General features: G+C 42.6%; 1 protein-coding gene across 1 annotated transcript in view; it reads left to right on the top strand.

Moving 5' to 3' along the window:
* Nucleotides 1-14,530, top strand: part of fmn2a (formin 2a) — a 62,869-nt gene that overhangs the window by 32,967 nt on the left and 15,372 nt on the right. The window contains exons 10-15 of the mRNA XM_046360662.1: nucleotides 73-202; nucleotides 564-710; nucleotides 1,091-1,150; nucleotides 1,682-1,802; nucleotides 3,440-3,532; nucleotides 9,201-9,252. Of these exons, the coding sequence (XP_046216618.1) occupies nucleotides 73-202; nucleotides 564-710; nucleotides 1,091-1,150; nucleotides 1,682-1,802; nucleotides 3,440-3,532; nucleotides 9,201-9,252 (603 nt within the window). The remainder of the gene's footprint in view (nucleotides 1-72; nucleotides 203-563; nucleotides 711-1,090; nucleotides 1,151-1,681; nucleotides 1,803-3,439; nucleotides 3,533-9,200; nucleotides 9,253-14,530) is intronic.

Here is a 14,530-nt window from a genome sequence, read left to right as displayed (position 1 = left end):
GAATCACCATTTCAAAATGGTGTCTGCCTTTTATCCCTATCATCTTGTTCTTGTACTTTCCTCTTCCCTAAGGTTTCTCTTCCAGCTGTCCCAAATCCCCAATTTCTCAGGAAGGGTGTTTTGTATCCTCTTTCAATCAACCTTTGATGAATGTATCTCCTCCATCCTCCGGAAAGTTGAAATCCTTCAGAGAGTGTGTACGGTGAGTCTCCTCTACATTCCGTCTGAAAACAGCCTGTGGTGTTAGCGGACAATGTAATGTACAGCCATGCATCGAGAGTGTTCAGTACATAAGGAATGAAAGCCAGTATCTTTGGTGAGGGATAATATACAGCCTCCTAGATACCAGATGCACTGAACTGAACTATCTCTTGCTCTTCTTCAGTTTGTCTATTTCCCCCCTCGATCTTCTGTTTCTCTATCCTCTTTTCTTTGTTCATCTTCTTGTCATTTTGCTTCCCGCTTCTCTACCTCTCTCTTATATATTTCCCTTTCTCCTTCTCGTCCCTTCTCCACCCCTTCCTCAACTCCTTGTCTCTGTCTTTCCCCATGCTGCGTATCAGACTCTGCAGAGAGGTCAGTGTGTGATGCAGGTGCTAGGTCTTGTCTTAGCTTTTGGGAACTTCATGAACGGAGGGAACCGATCGCGCGGGCAGGCTGACGGCTTCACTCTGGACATCCTGCCCAAACTCAAGGACGTCAAGAGCAGTGTGAGTGTGTGTTAAGCTCTGACCGTAACTGCCTTATTACGGTGCTTAGGGAATGTCTTTGTCCCCAAATGAGTGACTGACTGACTGCTTGTTAGATGTTTGGTGTACCGCCAGTGCTGTCCTGTAAGAACATAGTGGTCAGTGTTTTCAGTATTGGAATCCCAGAGAGGTGCCCATAAAGAATATAAGACAAGTTACCAGCGTTAAGTTATGACACTCTCCCCAGCAGAGGTTTCCTTGTGTTTGATGCATTGCTTCTAAGTCCTCTTTAGATGTTTTCTCCATACAAATTAGAACATTCTGCTCTAAAATGATTAGATTAATGACAAAAAGGATTTACAGTTTATTTATTTGGATCTTTTCAACTGTCTCTCTTTCAGGATAACTCTCAGAGTCTTTTGTCATTCATCGTTGCTTACTATCTGAGGCACTTTGATGAGGTATGTTCTAGTTCCTGTTTATTTGAATCACTTTCTGATTTACTCTGATTTGCTGGGATATCTTTCCAGAGCCCTTTTCATCTTCTCTCTCGCCAGAGGATAGCGTGGCTTATTTTTTTAATCAAATTATTTATTTTCCTTTCCTTTTCTCAGTTCAACTCGACCTGTAGCACGTTAGCTGGCACAGGATCCAAAGGGGGCCTATTGTAAATAATTAGGTTAGCCAGATGAGATGAACTCAGGCGAGAGTATGTTGCCAAAATCAACCTACACGACACTGTTCTGGGCTCCTAATGGCTCCCAGGTAACACTGATTGACAGGATAAACGTATTCTTTGATTACAATGGCTCCTCTCTAGCTGACAACTATAACCACTACCACCATTGCAACCTTATCTTACTGGGAATGTTTGGACTACTGATAAGAATGGTCGAGACATCCAGCCCAATGTTAACTGAGATGTATGCTGGAGAGGGTTGTTCTGGTCTTTGATGATGATTGACTTTGACTGTGTGTCTGTATGTTGTCAGGACGCAGGTAGAGAGACCTGTGTCTACCCTCTCCCTGAACCCCAGGATCTCTTCCAGGCCTCTCAGATGAAGTTTGAGGACTTTCAGAGAGATCTACGCAAGCTAAGGAAAGACCTCAAAGGTGAGACTGGATCCCACAAATATATTATCTCCATTTGGAGCTCCACTGACAAACCTTGGACTGTATGTCACCAACACCAGGTAGTAAACCTGAGTCAATGTTGATTATGACAGGTGTCACATCATGTTTATGGCCCATTGTGTAGGATTTATGAAAGTATAACTCAGGTGAAATGCATCCCTGTATCTCTATCATGGGAAATTCTTCCAAGTGTGCCCAGCCATAGTGGTGTTTTGATCACAGAACAGGGCCAATAGATAGCATCTGTTTGTCGTACAGACCACCAAACCAGATGGAGAGTCAGGGGCAGACTCCTGTAGAATCACAACACAGAGAGCCAAACAGGCCAGGTTCAAGGGGCTTCTCCTACCTGTGTGCCCCAGCTCAGGCCCCTTAGAGTGGGTCAAGGACCTGGAGAGGCCGCCTTATTTATGCTACCCCCTGCATACTCACATTACAAACCACAAGATCTGAAGGTCCCATAATTAAAACCTTCAAAACTATCAGTGTACTGGGTGGGTAGCAATACTGTTTGACAGTCATCCAGTTGAGCAAGAACAGAATATAGTCTGTGTATCCTTTTCATAATAGTTCAACATAAATACTAGGTCACTTTGCATAAAATACAAGTCCAGGTAGCACTTACAAAAATGTTTTAGAGGTTTGCAGGGAATTACTAACTAAGGCTGAAGTCTGTCAAGTCTTTTCCCAACAAAAAGCCCTGATGAAGTGTGGAAATCAGATTACACACTTAAAGCCAAGCTCATTGGTTGAAAACAAAATCCCTGTGCGACCGAATGAATGACTGAATGGGGAAATACTTATTATATTCATTAGTCAGTCCTGACTCATTCAACACTTACAGCACATTATAGGGGTCTACAGGTGGGGAAACATTAATGCTAACAGAGTGCATCTATTTTATATGTGTTAATCAAGAATAATCACCCAAATCTCCTCTCTTCTCTATCATGTTTTATGTATCTTACTGTTAAACCAAGGCTCCTATTGTTTTTTACTGCACTGCAATCAATCTTGTGAAGCTTCCGATTATCAGGTTTCCAAGGTCCACTGGGAGACTGACTCACGTCCTCATTCCCAATGGCAGAGTACCATGATGGTGTACATAAATGCTTCATCACATACTGTAGGTTCTCTTTACTTTAGAGGGAACAGCTGAGTGTTGCAACAGATGTGGGCTTCAATGACAGTTGCCTGGGGATTAGGTTAATTAGTAGGCATCCCACAGCAGTGGGCTTGGATGGCCCTCAGGACAACAGCTAGCTCCACAGAGGGGGCCATATGGTCAACCAATTAACTCTGAGAACTCTGGCAGGCAAGTTTTGGATTCATCATGGGCGCTGATGGACCGTGACTCTGGGGTGCTCCAAGGGACGTTTAAGGAGTCTGCAGGTTCCATGGGTATCACTCATTGTTTGGAGAAAAGTATTAGGGTGAATGGGAATGCATCATTACTGGTTAGTTTGCCTTTGCCCAATCCACATCAGTTATACACATTATGTACAGTAATTAGCCCCAATTACACAAACAGGTAGAGTGTAATACTGCAATGTCAAAAATAGTCTTTACAAGCTGTCTCGTTCTTTTTCTTCCTTCTTTGTCCTCCTCCACTCCAGCATGCTCGGCCGAGACAGAGAAGGTCTGTCAGGTCTCTTCTGAAGAGCACCTGCAACCCTTTAAAGAGAAGATGGAGGGGTTTCTGAGCCAAGGTGAGTTTATGAACACAAAGTACAGACAGGCAAGAAGTGAAGGTGCCCCTGTTGTAGTTACTTGACAAATGACTCAACCATCACTGAGGCCATTTTGGGTTGTGGCTGAGACAAATGGACCATTGATCAATGACAAAGGAAGCCATTTTGGTTCTTCAAGTAGTGAGAGTCAAGCTTCGAGACAGATCATTGATACCCCTTATCCTTGGTGCAACTCAAGTGTAGCTGCCCCAAAGATGAAGGCTAATGCCTCAGATATTTCACTGGGTTATGTTCAGTGTCAGAATACCTGACATGAGGAAGCCATCTTGGATCTGTGTTAGAGAATAGAGTGTAGAGATGGGCAGTTGATCATGATGCTAACCTTTGGTTAGACTGCACTGCATCTGTCCTGCCAAAACTGATGTCTCAGTTGCTCTTCTGGTTAATGTACAGTGTTTGGAAGAAAGATGTGCAGAGATCATCATTCTACCTGCTCAGACCTGCACCTTGTGACTATTTGCACTGACTCTCCGCACATCAAACCCTTACACACAAGCACACAAGCACATGCGCACACACACAGACACAGACACACACACACATACAAATACACATACACATACACATACACATACACATACACATACACATACACATACACATACACATACACATACACATACACATACACATACACATACACATACACACACAAGCACATAGACATATAAACACACACACACTCACACACACACAGACACACACAAGCACGCACGCACGCACACACACACACACACACACACACACACACACACACACACACACACACACACACACACACACACACACACACACACACACACACACACACACACACACACACACACACACACACACACACACACACACACACACACACACACACACACACACACACACACAAGCACATAGACATAGACATATACACACACACTCACACACATACAAGCACACACACAGACACACACAAGCACACGCACGCACACACAGACACACACATGCACACACAGACACACAGACACACACGCACACACAGACACAAACACAGACACACAAACACACACACACGCACACACAGTCAATGCTGCTGTTCTATTATATACTACTTATTCAACTGAACGACCAAGTCACTTCCCACTTTATATTGTAAAGACAGTCATAATTGACATAGCACACTCATAATCTATGCTGTATATTGTATACATATCAGGTTATTGCAATGCATATTAACTTCTTATAACTTATTTTATTATTGTACTGCAATGTTGAGGGAGCTAGCATTTCACTGCACATTTTATACCTGATATAAACTGTGTACGTGACAAATACAGTTTGATTAGATTTTTATTTGAATCAACGCAGTTTCCATGGAGACCTTTGCTTACACCAGACTGCATTGAATAACTCAAGGCTATTGTTTCAGCTTTGTGCCTGTTATGATGAGCTGCAGCAGCACCTGTTAGCTGAGCCTTTGACCTCTTGTCTGAAAGACATTTCAAGAGCAGACGTACTTCCAGGCCAAACATGAACACATAATGAGGGCTATAGGCAGGATTGGACCCTGACAGGTTAGATAGTGTAACTGTAATAGCAATCTGGTTTGTCCTTGTCTTCCTCCTGTTCATTCTTCACCTCTTTTCTTTCTCTTTTTACTTTATGGCCTCTGGAAGAGCCTCCTCTCTCAACCTCACTCGTTTACTCTCTCGTTCTCTCCATTCCTCCCTCTGTCATATCAGGAAATCAAATAAACACTTGGAGGAAGCTGTTTACCCTGGGAACAGTTAAAACAGGGATGATGAATTAGCAGTGGAACGAGCGCTGATGATGAATCCACCTAGCGCCTTCCCTTTGTGATCGACCATGTTTGTTTTCATTTGACCACAGTGTGTTTGTTTATCACCCTCCCTCCCAGACCCTTTCAACAACCTCCTGTAAAAGAGTACCTTCACCCCTGCATCTCAGTCCTTTTAACTTACTTAACACTGAGGTAAAGCGTAGAAAATCTGTTTAAAAGAATGGAACTATGCTCATCATAACAGAGAAAATTAGGTTTGGTTTTCATGTCTATTAAAACATGTAGGATATCATTCTAGGCAGTTTTACATAGCAGGCTATTTCTAGCTAACTGTTCCCATTCTTCTTGTAATTCTGAGCTCACTGGCCCCTTCTCAAGTGATGTTGTATTCAAATGAGAGTTGGTAATCTATAACACATGCTCTTCTGCTATGTTGCTCACTGTCCTTGAGTCCAACTTTAAAGGAAGCCTGGATGAAAGCGTCTCTCTGAAATAAATATTGGGTTTTCCCTTTGATGCAAATGACGAGGTTGTCCTCAGAGAGAGGAATGTTCGGCGTAACACTGACATGTGACTTGGAAGGCTCCAGACTAAATTCGCTGGTTGCCTCCACTGCGGCAAAAAAAAAGCAACAACAGCAATGTCTTATTTGTGTTATTTCTATAATTTCAGACCCTGGAGTTAAACAGTTTCTGGCTCCACAGTTTCCACCACTCTTGTTTATTTTCTGACCATGAAACTAACCACAGAATAACAGTGAAAGGGGACTCGTTGGAACGGCACTGTTTGGTCTAGCTCGATTTTCCCCGCTTGTTTCACAGATTCTCATGCATGCGATGCCTTTGATGGAGTCTCTGTGCCTCCGAACAGAACATTGGCCATGTGATTATCTGTTTCTGATGGAAATATTAAGATTACTAATATTGTCTGCGTGCTCTCTTTAGGGGACTGATTACTGCGTTGGTTACAAGGGTTGCCTACTCATACCATATCAGATAAGATTTATTCGGCGTTGTCCAGAATCTATTTTTAAACCTCTAGACAGGTACTAACGCTACCGTTTAAACGTTTGGGGTCACTTAGAAATGTCGTTCTTTTTGAAAGTAAAGCTCATTTTTAAGTCCATTATTAAAATAACATCAAATTGATCAGAAATACAGAAAGCCTGTATTAACTCAACACATACAGTCCATGTTGTATGACATTTTGGATGGATTTAAAATGGATTCCATACTTCTTTGCTGATTGTTATTCTGTTGCATTGATCTGATGACGTCCATCCTGTTCAGATTTCTGATTGGTTATTGATGAGCAATAGGAGGCAGATGTAGAAGAGAGGATCAGTATTAGAATGATTTAGTACAGGGAGCCGTGGACAAAAGTGATCGTCCCATTGGACATGTCAAGGTTTCTTAGATGTCGCTCTGGCTTCAATTACACGCAGTGATTTGATGTTCCCTCGATAAAGACAGGCCGAAGATCCATGCCAAGAAAGATTCCTACCCGTCTACTTTAGTGGATGCCTTGGAAGGCTATGAAGAGGCTATAGGTTTTAGGTTGCTATGGATTTGGAAGCTGCCCTTGAAGGCTACTAACAACATGTCTTATATGGTATCTATCTACCATATAGGATTGTGTGTGAAAGCAATATAGCTGGAGAAACACGCAGATGAGATTGGCTAGGTTTGAACCTGGGTCGCATGTATGCCACAAGACTGTTGTCAGTCCAAGAGCAAGCGTGGTTCACCAAACCACCTAAGGTACCTTTCACCTTCGCTTTGACATCCTCGTCTGCATACTACAAGACTGTGTTAGCCCACTCAGCTAAAATGTTGGCCTATAGGCATTTTCTCAGGGAGCTAATGCAAGTCAGGTCTCAGACAAAGACTGGTTCACCAGAACACCTTGGTTACAGTATCACAGACATCCTCAATATCTCAATGAAAATGAACTGCACTGTACATAAAACATTTTTTATAAGATGTTGATTCGTTGTACATTTGTAAGGCAACCAGCTGCGATAGGATTGTGAGTTTGCTTAACACATAATTTCTTTTGCAAACTCACTATCCTATTGCAGCTGGTTGCCTTACAATTGTACGTCGAATCAACATCTTTGTTTATACAGGGTGGAAGAGAGAATTAGAGAGAGAATTATGAAAAAATCCTCCTAAGGCTAAGGATATCTTCTAGAATTCCTCTGAGTTTGAGGATATTTCACAATAATTCCCTGAACTCATTAATACTAAATGTACACAAAGAACACTTGCCTTGAAAACCATGGTGTTCATTTGTCAGTGGTGCCACCGCAGTCAGTTCAACACTCAATTACATGAACTAACCCTGAAAATGACAGCAAGTGTTATTAATGTTGATGTGTGAAATCATGTGTAAACTGTCTATACAGGGGAAACCCAGTCATTCTGCCTATATGAGAAATTGTATAAGCTACACTAGAATGGGCAAAAGTATGTGGACCATCTCTTTCCAAAATCATGGGCATTAATATGGAGTTGCTATAACTGCTATAACAACCTCCACTCTTCTGGGAAGGATTTCCACTAGATGCTTGAGCATTAGTGAGGTCGGGCACTGAAGATGGGAAATTATGCCTGGCTCGCAGTTGATGTTCCAATTCATCCCAAAGGTGTTCGATGGGGTTGAGGTCAGAGCTCTGTGCAGGCCAGTCAAGTTCTTCTACACCGACAAAACATTTATGTATGGACGTCGCTTCGTTCATGGGGGCATTGTCATGCTGAAACAGGAAAGGGCTTATCCCAAACTGTTGCAACAAAGTTGGAAGCACAGAATCGTCTAGAAAGTCATTGTATGCTGTAGCGTTAAGATTTCCCTTCACTGGAACTAAGCAAACAAACAGGCCCAGACCATTATTCCTCCTCCACCAAACTTTACAGTTGGTACTATGCATTGGGGTAGGTAGCGTTCTCCTGGCATCCGCCAAACTCAGATTCATCCATCGGACTGCCAGATGGTGAAGCGTAATTTATCACTCCAGAGAACTGCTTCCACTGCTCCAGAGTCCAATGGCAGCGAGCGTTACACCACTCCAGCCGACGCTTTGCATTGCTCATGGTGATCTTAGTCTTGTGTGTGGCTGCTTGGCTATGGAAACCCATTTCATGAAGCTTCCAATGAACGGTTCTTGTGGTGATGTTGCTTCCAGAGGCATTTTAGAACTCTGTAGTGAGTGTTGCACCTGAGGACAGACGATGTTTATGCACTACACGGTTCAGCATTTGGCAATTCCGTTCTGTGAGCTTGTGTGGCCTACCACTTCGCGGCTGAGATATTGTTGATCCTAGACGTTTCAACTTTACAATAACAGCACTTACAGTTGACCAGCGGCTCTAGAAGGGCAGAAATTTGACAATCTGACTTGTTGGAAAGGTGGCATCCTATGACGTTGCCACGTTGAAAGTCACTGAGCTCTGCAGTACAGGTCATTCGACTGCCAATGTTTGTCTATGGAGATTGCATAGCTGTGTGCTCAATTGTATACACCTGTCAGCAATGAGTGTGACTGAAATAGCAGAATCCACTAGTTTGAATCCAGAATCCACTAATTTGTCCACATACTTTTGTAGCGTATTTATCAATACTAATAATTAAACCTTGTTTATGGCTTATGTGTAACCGGCCACATTGTTATCATCATCGCATTGTATCTTCATGTTGTCCATAGTAACTGAACTGGTAACTACAGTAGCTCATGGGATGGAGTGCCACATGTTTCTATAATGATCCATTACTGCTGAACTTTGCCTACTGTATGATGTTGTCCTGTTGAGTGGCTTATTATGCCTATATTCTGACTATTTTTTTCTCTCACAGCAAAAACTGATCTGGAGGCACAAGAAACACAACTAGAGAACACTCATAAGATGTAAGAATACACCTGATAATATTTTTCCAGCTGTTAGAGCTTCAGTATGATACATTGTGACAATGATCATTTTGTAAGTACAGTTTACAAGATTATCAGCTAAGTTCACTCTTTACTGTCCTTCATCAACATTTAGATCCCCAGGCTACATGGAACATGTACCTCTACCTATAGATGGCCTTTACTGTGGCTCCTGTGATAGACTGAAGACATCCAGTGTCTGGGTTGTTTATCCAAGCAGAGACAGAGTAGACAGCGTTGGGCTCCAGGCTTCTGTTAACACTAGGCAGGAATGTGTTCCCTCCAAACTCCCGGGTATTGATCAAGCACAAAACCAGGGCATTTGTCACTTTCACGTGTGCTCTCTCTTCCTCTATTTATCTTTCTCTCCTGTTTGTCTCTCTCTTTCTCCCTTTCTTTATGTGTTTGTCTCTCTCTCACCCTTTGTGTTTGTCTTTCTCTCTCTCCCTTTCTTTAAGTGTTTGTCTCTCTCTCCCTTTATGTGTTTGTCTCTCTCTCTCCCTTTATGTGTTTGTCTCTCTCTCCCCCTTTCTTTATGTGTTTGTCTCTCTCTCTCCCTTTATGTGTTTGTCTCACTCTCTCTCCCTTTGTGTTTGTCTCTCTCTCTCCCTTTGTGTTTGTCTCTCTCTCTCCCTTTCTTTGTGTTTGTCTCTCTCTCCCTTTATGTGTTTGTCTCTCTCTCTCCCTTTCTTTATGTGTTTGTCTCTCTCCCCCTTTCTTTGTGTTCGTCTCTCTCTCCCTTTCTTTGTGTTTGTCTCTCTCTCTCCCTTTATGTGTTTGTCTCTATCTCCCTTTATGTGTTTGTCTCTCTCTCCCTTTCTTTGTGTTTGTCTCTCTCTCTCTCTCCCTTTGTGTGTTTGTCTCTCTCTTTCTCCCTTTGTGTTTGTCTCTCTCTCTCCCTTTATGTGTTTGTATCTCTCTCCCTTTATGTGTTTGTCTCTCTCTCCCTTTCTTTGTGTTTGTCTCTCTCTCTCTTCCTTTGTGTGTTTGTCTCTCTCTCTCTCTCCCTTTGTGTTTGTCTCTCTCCCCCTTTCTTTACGTGTTTGTCTCTCTCTCCCTTTGTGTTTGTCTTTCTCTCCCTTTATGTGTTTGTCTCTCTCCCTTTGTGTTTGTCTCTCTTTCCCTTTGTGTTTGTCTCTCTCTCCCTTTGTGTTTGTCTCTGTCTCCCTTTCTTTGTGTTTGTCTCTCTCTCTCCCTTTCTTTGTGTTTGTCTCTCTCTCTCCCTTTGTGTTTGTCTCTCTCTCTCCCTTTCTTTATGTGTTTGTCTCTCTCTTTCCATTTCTTTGTGTTTGTCTCTCTCTCTCCCTTTATGTGTCTCTCTCTTTGTCTCTCTCTCCCTTTATGTGTTTGTCTCTCTCTCTCCCTTTATGTGTTTGTCTCTCTCTCTCCCTTTATGTGTTTGTCTCTCTCTCCCCCTTTCTTTATGTGTTTGTCTCTCTCTCTCCCTTTATGTGTTTGTCTCACTCTCTCTCCCTTTGTGTTTGTCTCTCTCTCTCCCTTTGTGTTTGTCTCTCTCTCTCCCTTTCTTTATGTGTTTGTCTCTCTCTCCCTTTATGTGTTTGTCTCTCTCTCTCCCTTTCTTTATGTGTTTGTCTCTCTCTCCCTTTCTTTGTGTTCGTCTCTCTCTCCCTTTCTTTGTGTTTGTCTCTCTCTCTCCTTTATGTGTTTGTCTCTATCTCCTTTATGTGTTTGTCTCTCTCTCCCTTTCTTTGTGTTTGTCTCTCTCTCTCTCCCTTTGTGTGTTTGTCTCTCTCTTTCTCCCTTTGTGTTTGTCTCTCTCTCTCCCTTTGTGTTTGTCTCTCTCTCCCTTTCTTTATGTTTGTCTCTCTCTCTCCCTTTGTGTGTTTGTCTCTCTCTCTCTCCCTTTGTGTTTGTCTCTCTCTCCCTTTCTTTGTGTTTGTCTCTCTCTCTCTTCCTTTGTGTGTTTGTCTCTCTCTCTCTCTCCCTTTGTGTTTGTCTCTCTCCCCCTTTCTTTACGTGTTTGTCTCTCTCTCCCTTTGTGTTTGTCTTTCTCTCCCTTTATGTGTTTGTCTCTCTCCCTTTGTGTTTGTCTCTCTTTCCCTTTGTGTTTGTCTCTCTCTCCCTTTGTGTTTGTCTCTGTCTCCCTTTCTTTGTGTTTGTCTCTCTCTCCCTTTCTTTGTGTTTGTCTCTCTCTCTCCCTTTGTTTGTCTCTCTCTCTCCCTTTCTTTATGTGTTTGTCTCTCTCTTTCCCTTTCTTTGTGTTTGTCTCTCTCTCTCCCTTTATGTGTCTCTCTCTTTGTCTCTCTCTCCTTTATGTGTTTGTCTCTCTCTCCCTTTATGTGTTTGTCTCTCTCTCTCCCTTTATGTGTTTGTCTCTCTCTCCCTTTATGTGTTTGTCTCTCTCTCCCTTTGTGTTTGTCTCTGTCTCCCTATCTTTGTGTTTGTCTCACTCTCCTTTCTTTGTGTTTCTCTCTCCTTTGTGTTTGTCTCTCTACCCCTTTCTTTATGTGTTTGTCTCTCTCTTTTCTTTGTGTTTGTCTCTCTCTCTCCTTTTGTGTGTTTGTCTCTCTCTCTCCTTTGTGTTTGTCTCTCTCTCTCCTTTATGTGTTTGTCTCTCTCTCCCCCTTTCTTTATGTGTTTGTCTCTCTCTCTCCTTTATGTGTTTGTCTCACTCTCTCTCCTTTGTGTTTGTCTCTCTCTCTCCTTTGTGTTTGTCTCTCTCTCTCCTTTCTTTGTGTTTGTCTCTCTCTCCCTTTATGTGTTTGTCTCTCTCTCTCCCTTTCTTTATGTGTTTGTCTCTCTCCCCTTTCTTTGTGTTCGTCTCTCTCTCCCTTTCTTTGTGTTTGTCTCTCTCTCTCTCCTTTATGTGTTTGTCTCTATCTCCCTTTATGTGTTTGTCTCTCTCTCCCTTTCTTTGTGTTTGTCTCTCTCTCTCTCTCCCTTTGTGTGTTTGTCTCTCTCTTTCTCCCTTTGTGTTTGTCTCTCTCTCTCCTTTATGTGTTTGTCTCTCTCCCTTTATGTGTTTGTCTCTCTCTCCCTTTCTTTGTGTTTGTCTCTCTCTCTCTTCCTTTGTGTGTTTGTCTCTCTCTCTCTCCCTTTGTGTTTGTCTCTCTCCCCCTTTCTTTACGTGTTTGTCTCTCTCTCCCTTTGTGTTTGTCTTTCTCTCCTTTATGTGTTTGTCTCTCTCCCTTTGTGTTTGTCTCTCTTTCCTTTGTGTTTGTCTCTCTCTCCTTTGTGTTTGTCTCTGTCTCCCTTTCTTTGTGTTTGTCTCTCTCTCTCCCTTTCTTTGTGTTTGTCTCTCTCTCTCCCTTTGTGTTTGTCTCTCTCTCCCTTTCTTTATGTGTTTGTCTCTCTCTTTCCATTTCTTTGTGTTTGTCTCTCTCTCTCCCTTTATGTGTCTCTCTCTTTGTCTCTCTCCCTTTATGTGTTTGTCTCTCTCTCTCCCTTTATGTGTTTGTCTCTCTCTCTCCTTTATGTGTTTGTCTCTCTCTCCCCCTTTCTTTATGTGTTTGTCTCTCTCTCTCCCTTTATGTGTTTGTCTCCTCCTTTGTGTTTGTCTCTCTCTCTCCCTTTGTGTTTGTCTCTCTCTCTCCCTTTCTTTATGTGTTTGTCTCTCTCTCCCTTTATGTGTTTGTCTCTCTCTCTCCTTTCTTTATGTGTTTGTCTCTCTCTCCCTTTCTTTGTGTTCCTCTCCCTTTCTTTGTGTTTGTCTCTCTCTCTCCCTTTATGTGTTTGTCTCTATCTCCCTTTATGTGTTTGTCTCTCTCTCCCTTTCTTTGTGTTTGTCTCTCTCTCTCTCCCTTTGTGTGTTTGTCTCTCTCTTTCTCCCTTTGTGTTTGTCTCTCTCTCTCCCTTTATGTGTTTGTCTCTCTCTCCCTTTCTTTATGTTTGTCTCTCTCTCTCCCTTTGTGTGTTTGTCTCTCTCTCTCTCCCTTTGTGTTTGTCTCTCTCTCCCTTTCTTTGTGTTTGTCTCTCTCTCTCTTCCTTTGTGTGTTTGTCTCTCTCTCTCTCTCTCCCTTTGTGTTTGTCTCTCTCCCCCTTTCTTTACGTGTTTGTCTCTCTCTCCCTTTGTGTTTGTCTTTCTCTCCCTTTATGTGTTTGTCTCTCTCCCTTTGTGTTTGTCTCTCTTTCCCTTTGTGTTTGTCTCTCTCTCCCTTTGTGTTTGTCTCTGTCTCCCTTTCTTTGTGTTTGTCTCTCTCTCCCTTTCTTTGTGTTTGTCTCTCTCTCTCCCTTTGTTTGTCTCTCTCTCTCCCTTTCTTTATGTGTTTGTCTCTCTCTTTCCCTTTCTTTGTGTTTGTCTCTCTCTCTCCCTTTATGTGTCTCTCTCTTTGTCTCTCTCTCCCTTTATGTGTTTGTCTCTCTCTCCCTTTATGTGTTTGTCTCTCTCTCCCTTTATGTGTTTGTCTCTCTCTCCCTTTATGTGTTTGTCTCTCTCTCCCTTTGTGTTTGTCTCTGTCTCCCTATCTTTGTGTTTGTCTCACTCTCCCTTTCTTTGTGTTTCTCTCTCCCTTTGTGTTTGTCTCTCTACCCCTTTCTTTATGTGTTTGTCTCTCTCTCCCTTTCTTTGTGTTTGTCTCTCTCTCTCCCTTTGTGTGTTTGTCTCTCTCTCTCCCTTTGTGTTTGTCTCTCTCTCTCCCTTTCTTTATGTGTTTGTCTCTCTCTCTCCCTTTCTTTATGTGTTTGTCTCTCTCTCTCCCTTTGTGTGTTACGAATCCCTTTTGGCCCGACAGTCTAGGGGGGATGGTAATGAGACCCGTAACATAACTCATGCAAATTATTATTGTGACAAAGTAAAAGTGTGAACGAAATAACCACGACAACAGAAATCTACCGTCAAACTCCAGGTTTATTTATAAACACACGGTAATGGGGGGAGCAGGAAAAGGGGCTGAGCTGGACCCAAGGAAAGAAACAATAAATATACAAAAACACCCCCCTAAGCTAGACTAGCCTACTTTAACAACAACTAACTAACTAACCAAAAATACAGTGGGTGGTCCGCCCAGTTCTAACTAGTGTATTTAACAAAGTTCACCTACGGGTAGTGTATGCCCATGGGCGACTTGTCTTGGTTTCCCCCTTTTCCCACGAGCAACAAACAAACACCATAACCAAAAACAATACTCACAGGTGATGACAAAGTGCTATGGAGGTGCTTTAAACAAAAGAGAGGTTAAGACACAAAGCGAGAGTGAAACACAGAGACCTACAGACATGGCATTAACAGAGAGATTGAGATGAGCTGAGCTGAGCTTTGAGCTGAGCTCTAGAACAAATGATGGGGTTTTTAAGCCAT

Source organism: Oncorhynchus gorbuscha, linkage group LG08, assembly GCF_021184085.1.
Source record: "Oncorhynchus gorbuscha isolate QuinsamMale2020 ecotype Even-year linkage group LG08, OgorEven_v1.0, whole genome shotgun sequence".
Classification (NCBI taxonomy): domain Eukaryota; kingdom Metazoa; phylum Chordata; class Actinopteri; order Salmoniformes; family Salmonidae; genus Oncorhynchus; species Oncorhynchus gorbuscha.
This window is presented reverse-complemented; position numbering and strand designations above follow the sequence as displayed.